The sequence below is a fragment of the Vulpes vulpes genome, chromosome 15 (genome assembly GCF_048418805.1).
Source record: "Vulpes vulpes isolate BD-2025 chromosome 15, VulVul3, whole genome shotgun sequence".
NCBI classification, from domain to species: Eukaryota; Metazoa; Chordata; class Mammalia; order Carnivora; family Canidae; genus Vulpes; species Vulpes vulpes.
Window position 1 is genome coordinate 76,436,484 of NC_132794.1, and position 15,449 is coordinate 76,451,932.

Consider the following 15,449-nt stretch of genomic DNA (forward strand, 5'->3'; position numbering starts at 1 on the left):
GCAAGACCACATTTACTACAATAGCAATTGAAATATGTCAGGTATACATTCAATTGTAACATGATTCTTATATCAAAAAAGAAAACAAAAACAAAAACAAAATAACAATATGCAGCAAGAATAATTAAAGGTTGGAGAACACTCACTACCCAAATACAAGAATGGATAAGATAATGTATAATTTAACAAAACCTATGCTAAATTCAAGGTTTATCTGGGAGATCAAAGAAAAACAAACAAACATATAAAAAGATAGGACATTTCATTTTTAATCAGTCAAAAATGAAGAGTTCTGGACAATGTCAAATTCCACACACCATAATGCTATAGTTACACATTAAATATAATTACTATCTATACATATGCAAAAATATAAAGTTCTATTTCATACAATAAAACCCTTTATAGAAACCATTTTAAAAGTAAGCAGAACTTCTCAACATTAAAAATGTGAGGTATAAGTCCTTCTAAAGGTTCCTTTAAAGGATTTAAAATAAAATGCTAAATCTAAAAACAATGTCCTTTCTGTCAGTTCCCAAGTTAAACCTACTTAAAACAAAAGAAAAATTGATAGCTCAGTCACGTACTATTTAAATAATATTGTTCAGGCATCTCTAAAATCCTCCATTTTTTTCAAGTATGGAAATAGAACTCAAATTTCCCACAATACAATACTAACAGATGGAATATTTAGTAAAGATTTTGTTGTCATATGGCACAATATTGTTTTATTTCAATACATTTTGAAATAAATACCAGGTTTGGTTTGGTTTTTCTTTTAAAAAGGCCAAAATTACAATCTACATTTAAGATAATTTTGACTGTGGTAAGACTTGAGTGTAAAATATAACATCAGTATTTTATCACAAAGTAAAGTTGGTAACTTAATTATAAAAGAAGACAGTATTCTATTCAGATCTACCCAGGGATTAAAGCTCATCATGATAGAAATATTCATCATGAAGCTGTCTGCCATAATCTGTGGCTTCACTGGTAAGAAACAAGTCCTGGTTCTCCAGAATCTCTGCTTCAGAGAGCTTTCTGTCACTGTTCAAATCCATTTCATCAATTAGGTGAAGAGCCTTTAAAACAAAACAAATCAAGTATAATTAATATTTTCAGCAGGATGTTCATGTTTCAATGTGATTTGATTTGTCAAAGTCATTTAGGTATGCTAAGTACTCACTGCTGAGTATCTCAAACTATTATTTATTATAACTGGGGCTGTCTACAGCTTTTCTCATTATCCCCTCCTTTCTTAATTTCTGCTAGGTTCTGCCTCCATTCCACACTCAACTCCAATTTAGGATATCTCAAGGTTAAGGCAAATTAATATAACCCACTTTGGGCCCCTACAGGTAAATGATAAACTTTTATTATTTAAATCACTGTACGATCAAATTAATACATGATATAATCTTAACTTCCTTGTCTCCTTGACAATCTAAAACAGGTGACAGATTTAAGTCAAGAAACAGCAATGCACACATCCTAAATAAACAACTGCATTACTTCTTTCTTCAGCTTAAGGCTTTGAACTTCCTACCAATAGCACCGAATCTGGGGGGGCGGGGGGGGGGGGCGGGGAGGAGATACAGTCCCTTCGTAACACTCACCTCTTCTTGGGCAATGCCCTGATTATTGGGTACTACCCAAGACAACAGCTCTTGGGGGTCAAGTCTGCCATCATTATCTTTGTCATAATCATTCAGGAACCTATCTTTCTCAACCAGTATCCACTCTGGATCTTCATTTGCTGCTTAATAGAAGAAATAAAACACGATATGCATACACAATATAACATGTATCCAATAAGAGGTTTGGTACATCCCTGGCATAAAGGAAATGAACTTAAAGCTTGCTACATAAAGGAAGCCCAATGAAACAGATCTACTTACCTGAAAAGTCCTGACATAAGTACACACTATATAATTTTCAAGTGACACCTAAGTCTAAACGACTTAGGGTTTGTAAATTGATGTGTCTTATCACAAACTAGTAAGTCTATTAACTTCTGTTCCTTGTTCAGAAACATCGTAGTTTTGCCACAGTTGAGCTGGGTAATGTTTTTATGTACATCGTGTGACTATATAAAGCTTTCTACATGTGCTTATCAAGAAAACCATGTGTGATTTTAAAGCGAAATTTGCAGTAACTGTTGCTTTTAGACAATTCTGAAAAGACAGCTGTGAAGAGAAAAAGCTGCATATGCAAACTCCTCATATTTCAAACACTCAGTGAGACACCTTCCACAGTCTATAGCAGTATTTACAGTATTTTGTGTCTTTCTTTTAAGATCTACATGCAAAGGTACAGGATTTTGTTTAAAAACATCAACCTTTACTTCCTCACTCATTTGAACTGAACATTACATTATATTTGTTTGAAAAGGGAGAAAAATGTTTGAATCCAGATGTGAACTAAAAGTGAGCAAGACAGATTCTCACATAAGCTGGTTAAGTCCTACTGTTTTGCTTGTATTATATTTAACCTGGTAGAACAAGCAGAAATCAGGCGCAGGTCCTCTTGGTCCACTTCCCTCTGTCACACAGAGCTCTCGATGGGCAAGACTGTCTCTCAGTTTCTTTCTTTTTTAACTCCATGCTTTATTTCCTCCTTCCACACACCCAGGGTACTTACTTGGATCCCGTCTGTAGTCACCAAGAAATTCTTCTAAACTAACAAATCCATCACCATTTTTATCATGTTCTTCTAAAGCTTCCTGAATGACAAATTCCTATTGCATGTTCATAAAAAGACAAAGTAAAACAATTAGTCACAAAATTTTCCCACCACCATCTGAATCTATTCCAGTATAGACTTCTTTAGGAGTATTCATTTTTGTTGTCTACTCTTGCAAAACAATCTAGATAAACAATGGGATTTATAGGGAGGAATAAAACCACAAATATCGAATAGCTTTAAATTCAACATTTTTAAGCTTCTACTGTGGAGAACTCCACTTTGCCCTCCTAAACAACCTGGGCCCTAAAGTCACACTATTTTCTACATGTTCCCCTTCTTCTCCAGAAGGACACTTCTTACTACCCTGGTCTTCCTTAACTTCACTTTCCCTCCAGTCCATTAACAACCCCAAAAGAACCTTTATCTTAGATCCCTTTGCATAGAACTATTGTTCTGCCTCCCGATGTAAATCAAAGGTGCCAGTCCCCCATAAACCTGCACCTTCTTGCTTCCTCTTCCACCAAATCTATGCCATCTACCCCAAACTGCCCCAGATCTGTTTCTCATTCTTATCATGGCTTCTTATCAACCAGTCCTCTCTAACCCAAAGATTACATCCTTTCTAGTTATACTTGACCCAAGATGACCTGTTTAATGATCAGCCTTTTCAGTACTTTCCTTATTATCTTCCTATATCTTCTTCTACCTTTTCTTACTTTGCCAGTTTCCACCCTGCACAGCAGACCCACATCATGGTCTCCTTTATTCCAGAATCATAAAGTCTAAAAGAAAGAGAAACAGAAATATAAACCTAATCCTTATAAATTAATTTTTTCTCATTTCAGTGGGCTCTCATTGTAGCTTGGAAGTCTGTCTATGCCTCAGTTTCCCTAACATGCTCTAAAGCTGTTTTTTGAAAATTCCACTTTGAGTCTTACTGCAACGCTCTCTAAATACTCTCTTGGCAAAGACCTGCACATTTTTCCAAAAAAGGTACAGGTTTTCTGTAATGCCTGTTAACCAGCATTGCATTCTCATCTTTAATTACCTCTATTTTTATGCCTATTTCTCTCATCCTTCTCTCAATATCAGGAGTTAGTTATCCTACCCCCTTCTCTAGGGTGAGGCCCCCAACATTCTTCCTAGATCCCATACTTGCTCATTTCCTGAGTGCTTTCTTTCCCTCTTAACTCAGGCCTCTTCTAAAGTGCCAATCACTTCTCTGTTACCTCCTTCTATACCTTTAAACACATCTTATCCTGGTTTCTTTTCTTCCATGCCAGATGTCTTATAGCTTCCATTGACCCTTCTCATTTCTTTACTACCTGTTGCTACCCAAACACCTTTCGATCTAGACTCTACCATCACAATTGTAACAAAATTATATTCTCAAAGTCTCCAATTCTAGCCAAACCCAAGGGTTTCCTTTACATCTGTATAAAATAACACTTAAATACAAGTTGTTAGCTTCTAAAAACATCAAATGTTACAGATTTTATATATAGAAATCAGGAGATCTTAACTGGAGATCCAAAGATGACTTTGGAGAATGTGAAAATCTCCTGAAATTATAATTCCATATTTTGTATGATAATATGTGATTTTTTTGTAGAGTCCAGAAATATAATAATAAAAATAATTTATTATTTTTGTGAGAGTGCATGCACAGGAATCCGACTGTGAGGATGGAGGGGGGAAGGGGAAGGATAGAGGGCAAGGGAGAGAGAATCCTAAGCAGGCTTCACACCAGTGCAGAGCCGGGCGCTAGGCTTGATCTCACAACTCTGAGATCATGACCTGAGCCAAAATCAAGAGTAGGATGCTTAACCTACTGAGCCACCCAGGCACTCCAATTGCTCCTTACTTTTAAAAGAGTCTGTGATCCAACAGAAGTTAAGAATCACTAATTAAAATGATGATTCCTCCATTCAAGTAATCCTCTTGGGAAACAACAGGCTTATTTCAATAATGTTGCCATGGTTCAAAGAAATTTTGGAACTGCAAGAATGAAAGTATCTCTAAATTCTAATTTTTAAGCCAAAGTAAAATTACCTGGTTGATCTTGCACCCTGCTTTTTCCTTTATCAAATATAGCCTTAAATGTAAAAAGGTATACACCAAAACAAATTAAGGTAAATACGAATTAAGAAGCTGCTCTGAGATACCACATTATGGTCACACCTCTTATGTGCTATAATCAACTCCAACTGGGCACAACCGAAGAATATCCTTTCCCATCCTGACACACCCCATTCTGTCAACGGTACTACCATTTCAATCATTTTACACAAGCTCAAAACCTCAGTCATTTCTGACCCTTCCTGTGCTTAGTCAACATTCCTGCTTGCGCTCTCTTCAAAATGTTGTTCATGGAGCACCTGGGTGGCTCAGTGGTTGAGCATCTGCCTTTGGCTCAGGCTGTGATCCGGGGTCCTGGGATCGAGTCCTGCTTTGGGCTCCCTGCAGGGAGCCTGCTTCTCCCTCTGGCTATGTCTCTGCCTCTCTGTTCATTCATTCTCATGAATGAATAAATAAAATCTTTTTTAAAAACCCCAAAAGGATGCCTGGGTAGCTTAGGAGTTGAGCGTCTGCCTTTGGCTTAGGTCGTGATCTTGGGGTCCTGGGATTGAGTCCTGCATTGGGCTCCCTATAGGGAGTCTGCTTCTCCCTCTGCCTGTCTCTGCCTCTGTGTTTCTCATAAATAAATATAAAATCCTTAAAAAAAAAAACAACAACCAAAAAACAACAACAAAATATTGTTCATGTCCATTTCATTCCATTGTCACATCGTACTCTGGGGCCATAGTACATTATGTCCAAATTATTTCACTGCTTTCATCGGTCACTCCCATCCCCAGTCTTCAATTATTCCTTAATTCCCCAGAGAACCAATATCCAGCATGCTCTGCCTGCCACGCTAGGTAGGGTTCAATTAGCTTGTCTCAATGCTGGCATTTAAACAAATTGCACCCAACACTATTCTAAAATTAATTCTGTTTTTTGTGCCAAGCAAGAAATCAGAAGCCCCAGTGGCCAAAGTGGCGGCAACGGTCATCTCTCACCCCTCAGCTATGGAAAAAAACATTATCTAGAGCCTTGTTATTCAAGGCAGCAGCTTCTAACCATGACCCTTGTAACATAAAGCTACTACGTCTTCCGTCCCTGAAATACCCAGAGAACCAAGCCATACAACTAGAGGCTGAGGTTAGGCAATAAGCCTCAATATAACTGTTTAGTCTATTTTCTATAAAGCTATTTGCTATATTAGTCTTTTCTCCAACATAATAGTTTCTCTCCTCAAGAAGCTTGCCAAGTTGTGGTAGAGACTAAATTCTGAAGAACTGGTACTTCTTTTAAGTACTAAAGGGATGAGAGGACTCATTATGCTTCTTGTTGCAAATACATTAGCCAGTAGCAGCTGCACCCTCCCACCCCGAGGGATCCAAAGGACATGTTTTCCCAGACCCAAGGTTTTTGCAACTGATGCTGTAAATGAAATAGGAAGTACTGATGTTACTGATATTGGAAAGCAGAGAAAACTCTGAAAGCTCCGAAAGGATGAGGAAGGCAATGAAGGTAACGTGGGTATGAGGGAGAAAACAGCCAGGGAGATTTACCTTCTCTCTCATCAGCACCCCTCCTCCCACCTTTCCCACCTCTAATCTTAAGTGGGGAGAACTCTGGATCTTGCTGTCTCTTAAAATTCCAGTTGTCATACAATTCATCTTAATGACTTAGAAAAAAACAGGTTTTAAAGTTTTGGTCACTCAAGAATTCGCTCAAAACACTTCTTCCTTACCGTCATATAATCAACTTCTTCAGGATGCTCAAAAGCAATAAATTCTTCAAGATTCAAACCAGGACTTGAATCTTGGTTTGCTTTCTCAAATCGCTTCTTGTCCTTTAAATGAAGCTTTGAAAATTAAACATTGGACATGATTAAGGTCTCATCCATGTGGAAACATCATTATACATACTTTGAAAATGACATGTGAAATCTAAAGTACATTCTCATACATTATTTCATCTTCACATTATCCCTTGGAAGGTAGGTTAGAAAAATAACAAACATTTATGGGAAGCAATAGAGACACAGACTCTATTGCGTTAGAGTCAGAGATGCAGGTCTGAATTCCAGCAATGCCACTTACCAGTTGTGATAAGGGCATTTTGCTTAAGTTAGGGCAAATTGCTTAATGTTTCTAGTTTCCTCAAATATAAAATCAGGATAAAAATGTCTATTAAACAACTGGGATGAGGATCTTTATCAAACAATTAGAAAACCTTAGCATTTAAAGATGTAATGTGTTACATATTATTATTACTGATAGAAAATGGAAATTAAATGGTTTATTGAGAGGGGTGTCAGAGGGGACGCCTGGGTGGTTCAGTGGTTGGCGTCTGTCTTTGGCTCAGGGTGTGACCCCGGGGTCTCAGGATCAAGTCCTGCATTGGGTTCCCTGCAGGGAGCGTCCTTCTCCCTCTGTGTCTCTGCCTCTCTTTATCTCTCATGCATAAATAATATTAAAATCTTAAAAACTAAAAAATAGGGCAGCCCAGGTGGCTCAGCAGTTTAGCGCCGCCTTCAGCCCAGGGCGTGATCCTGGAGACCCGGGATCGAGTCCCATGTCAGGCTCCCTGCATGGAGCCTGCTTCTCCCTCTGCCTGTGTCTCTGCCTCTTTCTCTCTCTGTGTCTCTCATGAATAAATAAATAAATAAAAATTAAAAAAAAAAAACTAAAAAATAATCTCAGCTTTTTTGAGTGCCCAAAAAGCAATAAATTCAGACTACATATTAATTCTTCATGTCATTTTCTTCTTCTTTCTTTTCTTTTCTTTTCTTTTTTTTCTTCCTTCCTTCCTTCCTTCCTTCCTTCCTTCCTTCCTTCCTTCCTTCCTTCCTTCCTTCCTTCATGAGAGACACAGAGAGAGGCAGACATAGGCAGAGGGAGAAGCAGGCTCCCTATTAGGCTCCCAATGTGGGACTCGATCCCAGGCATCCCACCTGATCCCAGGCATCCCACCCGGAGCAGAAAGCTGATGCTCAACCACTGAGCCACCCAGGCGTCCCTTGATATGTCATTTTCAAATTGTTTCTGGTCCTTGGAATGACTTTGCAAAAATGTTAACAGGTTTTAGAAAAATAGTCCTCATTTAAGAATATTTTTGGTATAGGTATCTAATATTTGGAAGCCTACTCTTGGTAATCTCTTTATAGTCCTAATAATTATGTATGCTCAGGCATAAACACATCAAAAGCTGAAGAGGACCTATTTTGAGGTTAAGTAAACACACTTTTCTACTTTCTCACCCACCTTTCTTTTTCTCTTTTTGTAAATTATGCTCAAGAAGTAAATCAAGTAGCAGCTATTAGAGACAAGGCTGCTTTTAATGCATTTCTCAAAGGTAATTCTGTAATCAAGAGCCTTGGAAGCCAATAGTGCTATACTGCTAATCCTCCGTAAATTCCATTTTGAGTATTACTGGGAAGAACTCTCTTTTCTATAAACTGTATGTATTAAACAGCACTTAAAAAAAATACACACCATTTCAAATATTTTAGGAGCTTGTAATTTATGTGTCTCACTGTTGAGAGAAATGCTCTTTTCAGTTTTCTAGAATAGAGGTTAGTTAGGTAGCAGTCATTTACTGAAACACTAGTTCTTTTACAATGACTGATTTACTCTTCCCCCAAGAATTCATCTTTTAAACCATCCAGATTCCACTAGCCAGTTACACTTACCAAATCATGACAGAAAAAGAACAAATTTGTTTCCAAATAGCTGCTTTTAACTTAACGTTTCTTAATTTCAAATAAGTAGACCAAATAATTTACACTTCATGTTTAGGGGTTTAACATGGGGAAAAGTAGACAAACTAGAATTTGAGGTACTTTGTTGAGTCAATCAAGTTCTTTTTGAATAAACCACCATTCAAAATACTAAGTGCTTAGATTTCCTTATGAAAGAACCCTTCAGTTTGGAGCAAAAAGGTCCAGTTTCAGCAGTGGGAGCTGAATTTGGCCAAATTTGCCTATGGAAAGAAAGGATCTCTTTCAGCAAGCTCAGATTGGTTTTTAAAAAAATTAAGGAAAGTAATTTTCTGGTTCACATTTCTAAGATTTTTAAAATAAAATGAAATAATAAAATTTTTATTCATGTTCATTTGAAGAAAACAATTTAAGAGCAACTCAAAGAAGCCAATATAGACTTTCCAAAATGCCGAAAGATAACAAAAAGGCTGTCAGTTTCATAAAATCTTAGCACACTTTTTTTCTTCTGTGTAAAAATATTGTATTCTAGTGGAGAGTAGTAGAAAGTGCTACCTACATACAGTAGTAAAAAGGTAGAAATGACCATCATCATTTATTTTTATATTGTAACAGAAACTTGCGAAGTACAAAACTGCCATCTTTTGGCAGACTAAGGATTTTACATGAGGAAATCTATTAACACCTGATACCACAAAAGTCTAGGCCTTAAAGATCCTGACTAGCCGCATGCCAGGTTATATCTCACATAAATAAATGTTGCTTGTACACGCGCCATCAACAGCTGGCTTTGGAAGTCACACCAATTGAACTTTGCCAGGTAGGTCCCCAAACTTTAGTTATCCTGCTTCAAAGTGCTGACTATACTTGTTCATCATACATAAAGAACTGCTTTTTCAGACATTTCACAGCATAAGAGGCTTGTTATTACAGGTTGTCGCTATTCTCTACATGGAAACTTACTAAAAATAAGGTAAAATTCAAGCATCAAACTGTTTTTAGGCTTTTAAAAGACTTGAGAGAGAGAGAGAGAGAGAGAGAGAGAGAAAACACAGTGGGGGGGGGGGGAGCAGGAGAAACAGACTCCTGGCTGAGTGCAGAGCCCAACAGGGGCCTTCATCTTAAGACCCTGAGACCACAACCTGAGCTAAAAGCAAGAGTTGGAAGCTTAACTGAATGATCCACCCAGGTGCCTCTTTGTTGTTACTGGGTTTTTTTATTAGGCTTCCATATAGAAAAATTTCCTTTCCTTTAGATATTCAATTACTTTTGATGATTAGTTACGGTATAATGTTAGTAAGTCTGTTAACTTTGATTAACACTGATTCATTCTTTATCCTTGCTTTTTTATTTTGAAGAATAATGTGGAAGTTTCTGAGTTCATCTTTATACCCCATGTCTACTTTTAGGGGGTTATTGATATCAAATTCTAATAAAGCATTATGATTAGAACTTTATGTAGAGACATGAAGAGAGACATGAGATAATATCTTATTTAGAGATATTCCTGGGTTGTCAAAGAATAATCATCAATAAGGACTCAAAAAGTTAAAGTGGCCAATATGATTCTAAGATAAGTAGCATGTACAATGATAAATATGGCCACACACAAACTAAAAGGCATATAGATACTACAATGGGATAATTAAGGAATGTAAGAGGCTCAACTGTTTTCCTAGCACTCTTGACTAATATTTTGGGAATAACAGTTTGCAACAAGGTATTTAGTTTTATTTTTTCCACATATAAAAAACTATCTTTTCAAAAAATGTCTTTATAATGGGGTGCCTGGGTGGCTCAGTCAGCTAAGTGTCTGAATCTTGATTTTGGCTCAGGTCATGATCTCAGGGTCCTGGAATTGAGCCCTGTTTCAGGCTATGCTCTCAGGGGGAGTCTGCTTGCCCCTCTCCCTTCATGTTCTTTCTCTCTTTAAAATAAATAAAATAAAATCTTAAAAAAAGTTGCCATGGTTACCTCTGAAATATAAAAGTATCGAACGAAATAGCAATTTTTCTTTTTTAAGATTTTATTTATTCATGAGAGACTCAGAGAGAGAGGCAGAGACACAAGCAGAGGGGGAAGCAGGCTCCACACTGGGAGCCGGATGTGGGACTCCATCTCCGGACCAGGATCACGCCCTGAGCCAAAGGCAGACACTCAACTGCTGAGCCACCCAAGCGTCCTGAACTAGCAATTTCTTAAGCTTGTAGTCCTTTGTCTTGAAAAGTTCCTACAAATTACTAAATTAAAAATTCTTAATTCCTAAATCAAAATTGTCTTCCTCATCTTTGCTTAAGAAGCATTAGAACAAGACATTTTTAAATTTTGACAAATTAAACCATGAGAATCAACAAAACTCATGGTGATACTAAATCTCCAAAAACTTGTTAGTTTAAATGGTGTACCCTCTATGGAAGACCATATGGCAGTTCCTCAAAAAACTGAAAACAGAATTACTATATGATCCAAAAATTCCATTTTGGGGTGTATACCCAAAAGAATTAAAATCAGGGTCTTAACGAGGTATTTGTACACCCATGTTCATAGCAGCATTATTTACAATAGCCAAAAAGTTGAGGCAACCCAACTATCCATCAGTAGATGGATAAAGTGTGATATATACACACGATGGAATATTACTCAATATTACTCAATCTTAAACTCTTTAAAAATAGAAAGCACCTCTATTGTCTTAGTAACTATGATAGGAAACTGTTCAATTATAACAAAAGATAAAATATTGAGATACATATTCAAAACACGCTAAAAAGCAACTCTGGAAATGAGGACAAATGTGAGAAAAACAGATGCAAAGATAGTTTAGGTAGTGCAGAAAAAGAGGCCAAAATATGGCCAGAAAGGAAACCATCAAAATGACCACTGAAGTGGAACGGGTGATTGCCCAGAGAACAAGGCGATCCCAATCTATGACCTCAGACTCTCTTGTGCTCATTCATGCAGGAAGGAAAAACAAACAGATACGATCAAAAGGAACAGCTTGCGCACACACTCACCTGCCTAAATGATTCCTCTTCTGCATCATCCAGAGCAGTGTTCTCATCAAAGTCGATCACACGATCATACATCTGAATGTTGTATTCATCCCATGACACACTACCATCATTGTTTTTGTCATATTCAACAAACTGTTGTTTTGCTTCTTGCATAGCATAATGCTTAAAAGACATCTGAATCCACGAACTGAGTTCGCCTATGAGAATTTCCCAGAACACAAATGAATGTTGACAGTAATTTTGGTATTTATGGAAGTGGATGGTGTCTAAACTTTCTCCAAAGGAAAAAATCTTGAGTGTTTTCAAATACTGAGAATTAGTCTAGTTGTATTCATAGAAATAAGAACAGAAAGTGGTGAGAGTGGTTTGGAGTCTTAAGAATATAACAATATGTGATCCAAATAGAATGCAAGCCCCTTGAGTACAGAGTTTGGGTATGTTTTATTCATTGAGGTACTCTAAATGCCTAGAAAGTTCCTGGCTCAATAAGTTATTTGTTAAATGAATTGCCAATTGGCCAAAATAGTACTTGACTTTTAAAAATTATCATCCACAAAATTGCAGATAATGTTTGCTAGCTATCACAGATCTCTCAGGAAGTACAAATATGTTAATAACCACCTATTTATTCTAACGTATTAGAAAAAAGTTTTCCACTTATGAAAGTAATATAAGGGACGCCTGGGTGGCTCAGTGGTTGGGCACCTGCCTTCAGCTCAGGTCGTGATCCCCAGATCCCGGATTGAGTTCTGCATCGGGCTCCCTACGAAGGGCCTGCTTCTTCCTCTGCCTGTGTCACTGCCTCTCTCTCTCAGTCTGTGTCTTTCATGAATAAACAACAAATCTTTTTTTTTTAAGTGATTAAAAAAAAAGAAAGTAATATAAAGTTTCCCTTTAAAATAAATTTTATGTTGGATTGAATTAAAACTACACTAAGTAAATAATAGATAGGTAAATGGCTCTGGCCTAAATTGAGGAAAACGTATTGAAGTGACTGAAATTTGAGAAACATTGTTACCGTGTATGTCCTTCACCCATCATAAAACTTCCGAGGAAATTTTAACAAAAGTTATGGGTAGCCATTATGATTTAAGCGCTTCTTGCAACAGCTGTCTTAACTTGGTACCTGAAGACATAGGGGGTAAGTTTCTAAATCTCTAATGTCCACATTCAGATCAACTTAAAAAAATCAGAGATATTTTCTACATTGCATTATAGAAAAAAGGTGGGGGGGGGGGGCATGAATATTTGCAAGGATAGCAAGCGTATACCATCTGGTTTAAAGATATACCACTGGGTTTAAAGAGTGGTACCCCTTTATTGGTCTGGGGGAGGTCAGGTGAATAGAAAAGTAAAGACATTTTGTCACTCCTGAAACTCTAAATTAGGGTAGAATTATAATTATTATGGCAACTGTGCATTGAACAATTATATATCAGGTCCTCTGCATATGTTGTCTCTGATCTTCAAAACAGGCAATTCTAATCATTTTCCATTTCCATTTCTAATTTCTTTTACACCTCAAGAAATTACTATTTGGAATTGAGGACTCACAGCCAGTAAGTAGCAGAATCCAGATTCAAACCTAAGTTTGGTTCCAAAGCCCAAACTCCTTCCACTGAATTTAGTTCTCTCGCAAGAGCCTGAGCCCAGTCCTGGCTCTCAAAATGCAAGGAACTAAGTTCCTTTTAACTTTAAAAAGTTTATTATTAAATATTTGAATATTTACAGGCCCTTACAGAGAGGTACTACAAAGGCTTCCAAATCAGTTTCTTCTGTGTTTGTGCTAGTGTAATCAAAGATAAACAGACCTATTCTTAGAGGGCAACTAGAGTCTAAAGCTCTTGTTTTTATTTTAAGTAGAGAAACCAAAGCCTTAATATTCCCGAGGGCAGCAATTTTACTGACAACACATCTTAAATTTACCAATTAGTTTGCAATTCTCTCTCCAGCAGCTTCAGTCCTTAGGTGGTGAGCAGCATTTAACTAAGAATTATAGCAAAATAGGGATCCCTGGGTGGCTAGTGATTGAGCATCTGCCTTCAGCCCAGGGCGTGATCCTGGAGTCACGGAATTGGTCTCACATCAGGCTCCTCCATGGAGCCTGCTTCTCCCTCTACCTGTGTCTCTGCCTCTCTCTCTCTCTGTGTGTCTCTAATGAATAAATAAATAAAATCTTAAAAAAAAAAAAAGAATTATAGCAAAATATCCCCTGAATTTTTTGGAAAGATCAACTTGGGGGACGCCTGGGTGGCTCAGTGGTTGAGCACCTGCCTTTGGCTCGGGGTGTGACCCCGGGGTCCTGGGATCCAGTCCTGCATCAGGCTCCCTGCATGGAGGCTGCTTCTCCCTCTGCCTGTGTCTCTGCCTCTCTCTCTCTCTCTCTCTGTGTCTCTCATGAATAAATAAATAAAATCTTAAAAAAGAAAAAAGGAAAGATCAACTTGGAAAGTTGATAGGGTTCACCACTTGAATTAAGCAACGAGGAGAAAGAGTTGTGCAGCAAATGAGCACTCTTAATATTCTGTGCATCTCATTTCTAACTGGAGAACCTACCTAAGATCGCTCAGATCTTTTTTTTTTTTTTTTTAAAGTAAGCTCTATGCGCAACGTGGGGCTGGTTCTCAAGAATTGCTCGCTCCACCAACTAAGCCAGCCAGGTTCCCTTCAGACCTTTATTTTTGGTTTTCTTTTTTTGTGTTTTTTTTTTTCAGACTTTTTTTTTTTATGTGAAGGATATTTACAAACTGAATTACGAGCAAGAAGTCTGCATTCTAGTCCTGGCTTTGCACCTCATTTTAGAAAGGCACTCACCCCTCTGGGTGCAACAGGTCTTTTTTTTTTCTACTTCTAAAAAAAAAAAAGATGCAAACCCTTACATTCCTAACGAAGCCTATGTCAAGGGGCCAACGAATCACGTAATGCCATAAGCGGTCTCATCAGCGGACACTGATGCAAGTCAGCAGGGACAGGGTGCTTGTTCAGTGGACAACCTGCACACACGGACCGGGCCAATGAGGTGTGCGTATTCCTGGGGGAAGCACCGACTGTCTGACTCGGGACCTACATGCAGAGACTTCCGGACATGAACCCACTGAACCCCTGCGGTCCGCTGCGGCGCTGGCAACCTGCGCGCGACAAGCAGCCCCGCGGCCCGGCCGCCGGCGTCCCACAAAGGGACTCCTCCATTGTTAGCCGTGCGGGACGCCCTTACTTTCGGTGAGAAAGCCGTCTGAGTCCAGGTCGATCTTCTGTATGATCGACTTCAGCCTCTTGTGTTGCTCTTCGGGGGAGAGTTTCACATATTCGTCGACTTCTTCCTTTGGGGGCAAAGGCGACACGGGGGGGCGTCAGCGGCGGGCAAGATGGAGGAGGAGCAGGGCTCGCCGCAGCCCCCGCGCCCGGCGTGGGGCGACCCGCCGCGACCCCGCGGCCCCCGCCGCCCGCGCGCGCTCGGCCGTCACCCGGTCCCGCCGCCCCCGTGTCCCGGGACAAAGCCCGCGGCCGCCGCGGCGTGCGAGCCCCCCCGGGCCTGGCCTCACCTGGCCGCCCAGCAGCGCCTCCCGGTCGTAGTCGCTGCGGTGCTCGCCCTGCGGGTAGTGCAGCTCCTCGGCGTCCCCGGCCCCCGCGGCCGCCAAGCACAGCAGCAGCAGCCCCAGCGCCGCGGGCCTCGAGCCCAGCCGCATGGCGCCGGCCGCCGCGGACACACACAGGCGACGAAGGAGAGCGGCGGGGCTCGGGCCCGCGGCGGCGGAGGGGGGCGCGCGGGGAGCACAGGCCCAACGACGCCTGCGGTGGCGGGGCCGACCGGGCCGGGGTAAGTATAGGGCGCGGCGGGGGGCGGGGCGCAAGGCCGCGCCGCTGATTGGGCCGCCCGACGCCGGGTCGGGCCGCGGCGGGGGGGCGGGGCGCAAGGCCGCGCCGCTGATTGGGCATCCCGACGCCGGGGCGGGGCGCGGCGCAAAGCCACGCTGCTGATT

General features: G+C 39.9%; 1 protein-coding gene across 2 annotated transcripts; it reads right to left on the reverse strand.

The window, feature by feature from the left end:
- Positions 1 to 245: 245 nt before the first annotated feature.
- RCN2 (reticulocalbin 2) lies at positions 246 to 15,305 on the reverse strand. 2 transcript variants are annotated; one of them, XM_072739184.1, is made up of 7 exons: positions 15,012 to 15,305; positions 14,684 to 14,789; positions 11,470 to 11,666; positions 6,485 to 6,598; positions 2,641 to 2,737; positions 1,617 to 1,759; positions 246 to 1,082 (listed from the first exon to the last, which is right to left on the reverse strand). In XM_072739184.1, exons 1-7 carry the CDS (start codon positions 15,153 to 15,155, stop codon positions 930 to 932), a joined length of 954 nt encoding a protein of 317 aa, XP_072595285.1. In that variant the 5' UTR covers positions 15,156 to 15,305; the 3' UTR covers positions 246 to 929. The 2 variants fall into 2 exon arrangements, with proteins under 2 accessions (XP_072595285.1, XP_072595286.1); XM_072739185.1 differs by having other exon boundaries at positions 1,617 to 1,756; positions 15,012 to 15,298.
- Between the last annotated feature and the right edge of the window lie 144 nt (positions 15,306 to 15,449).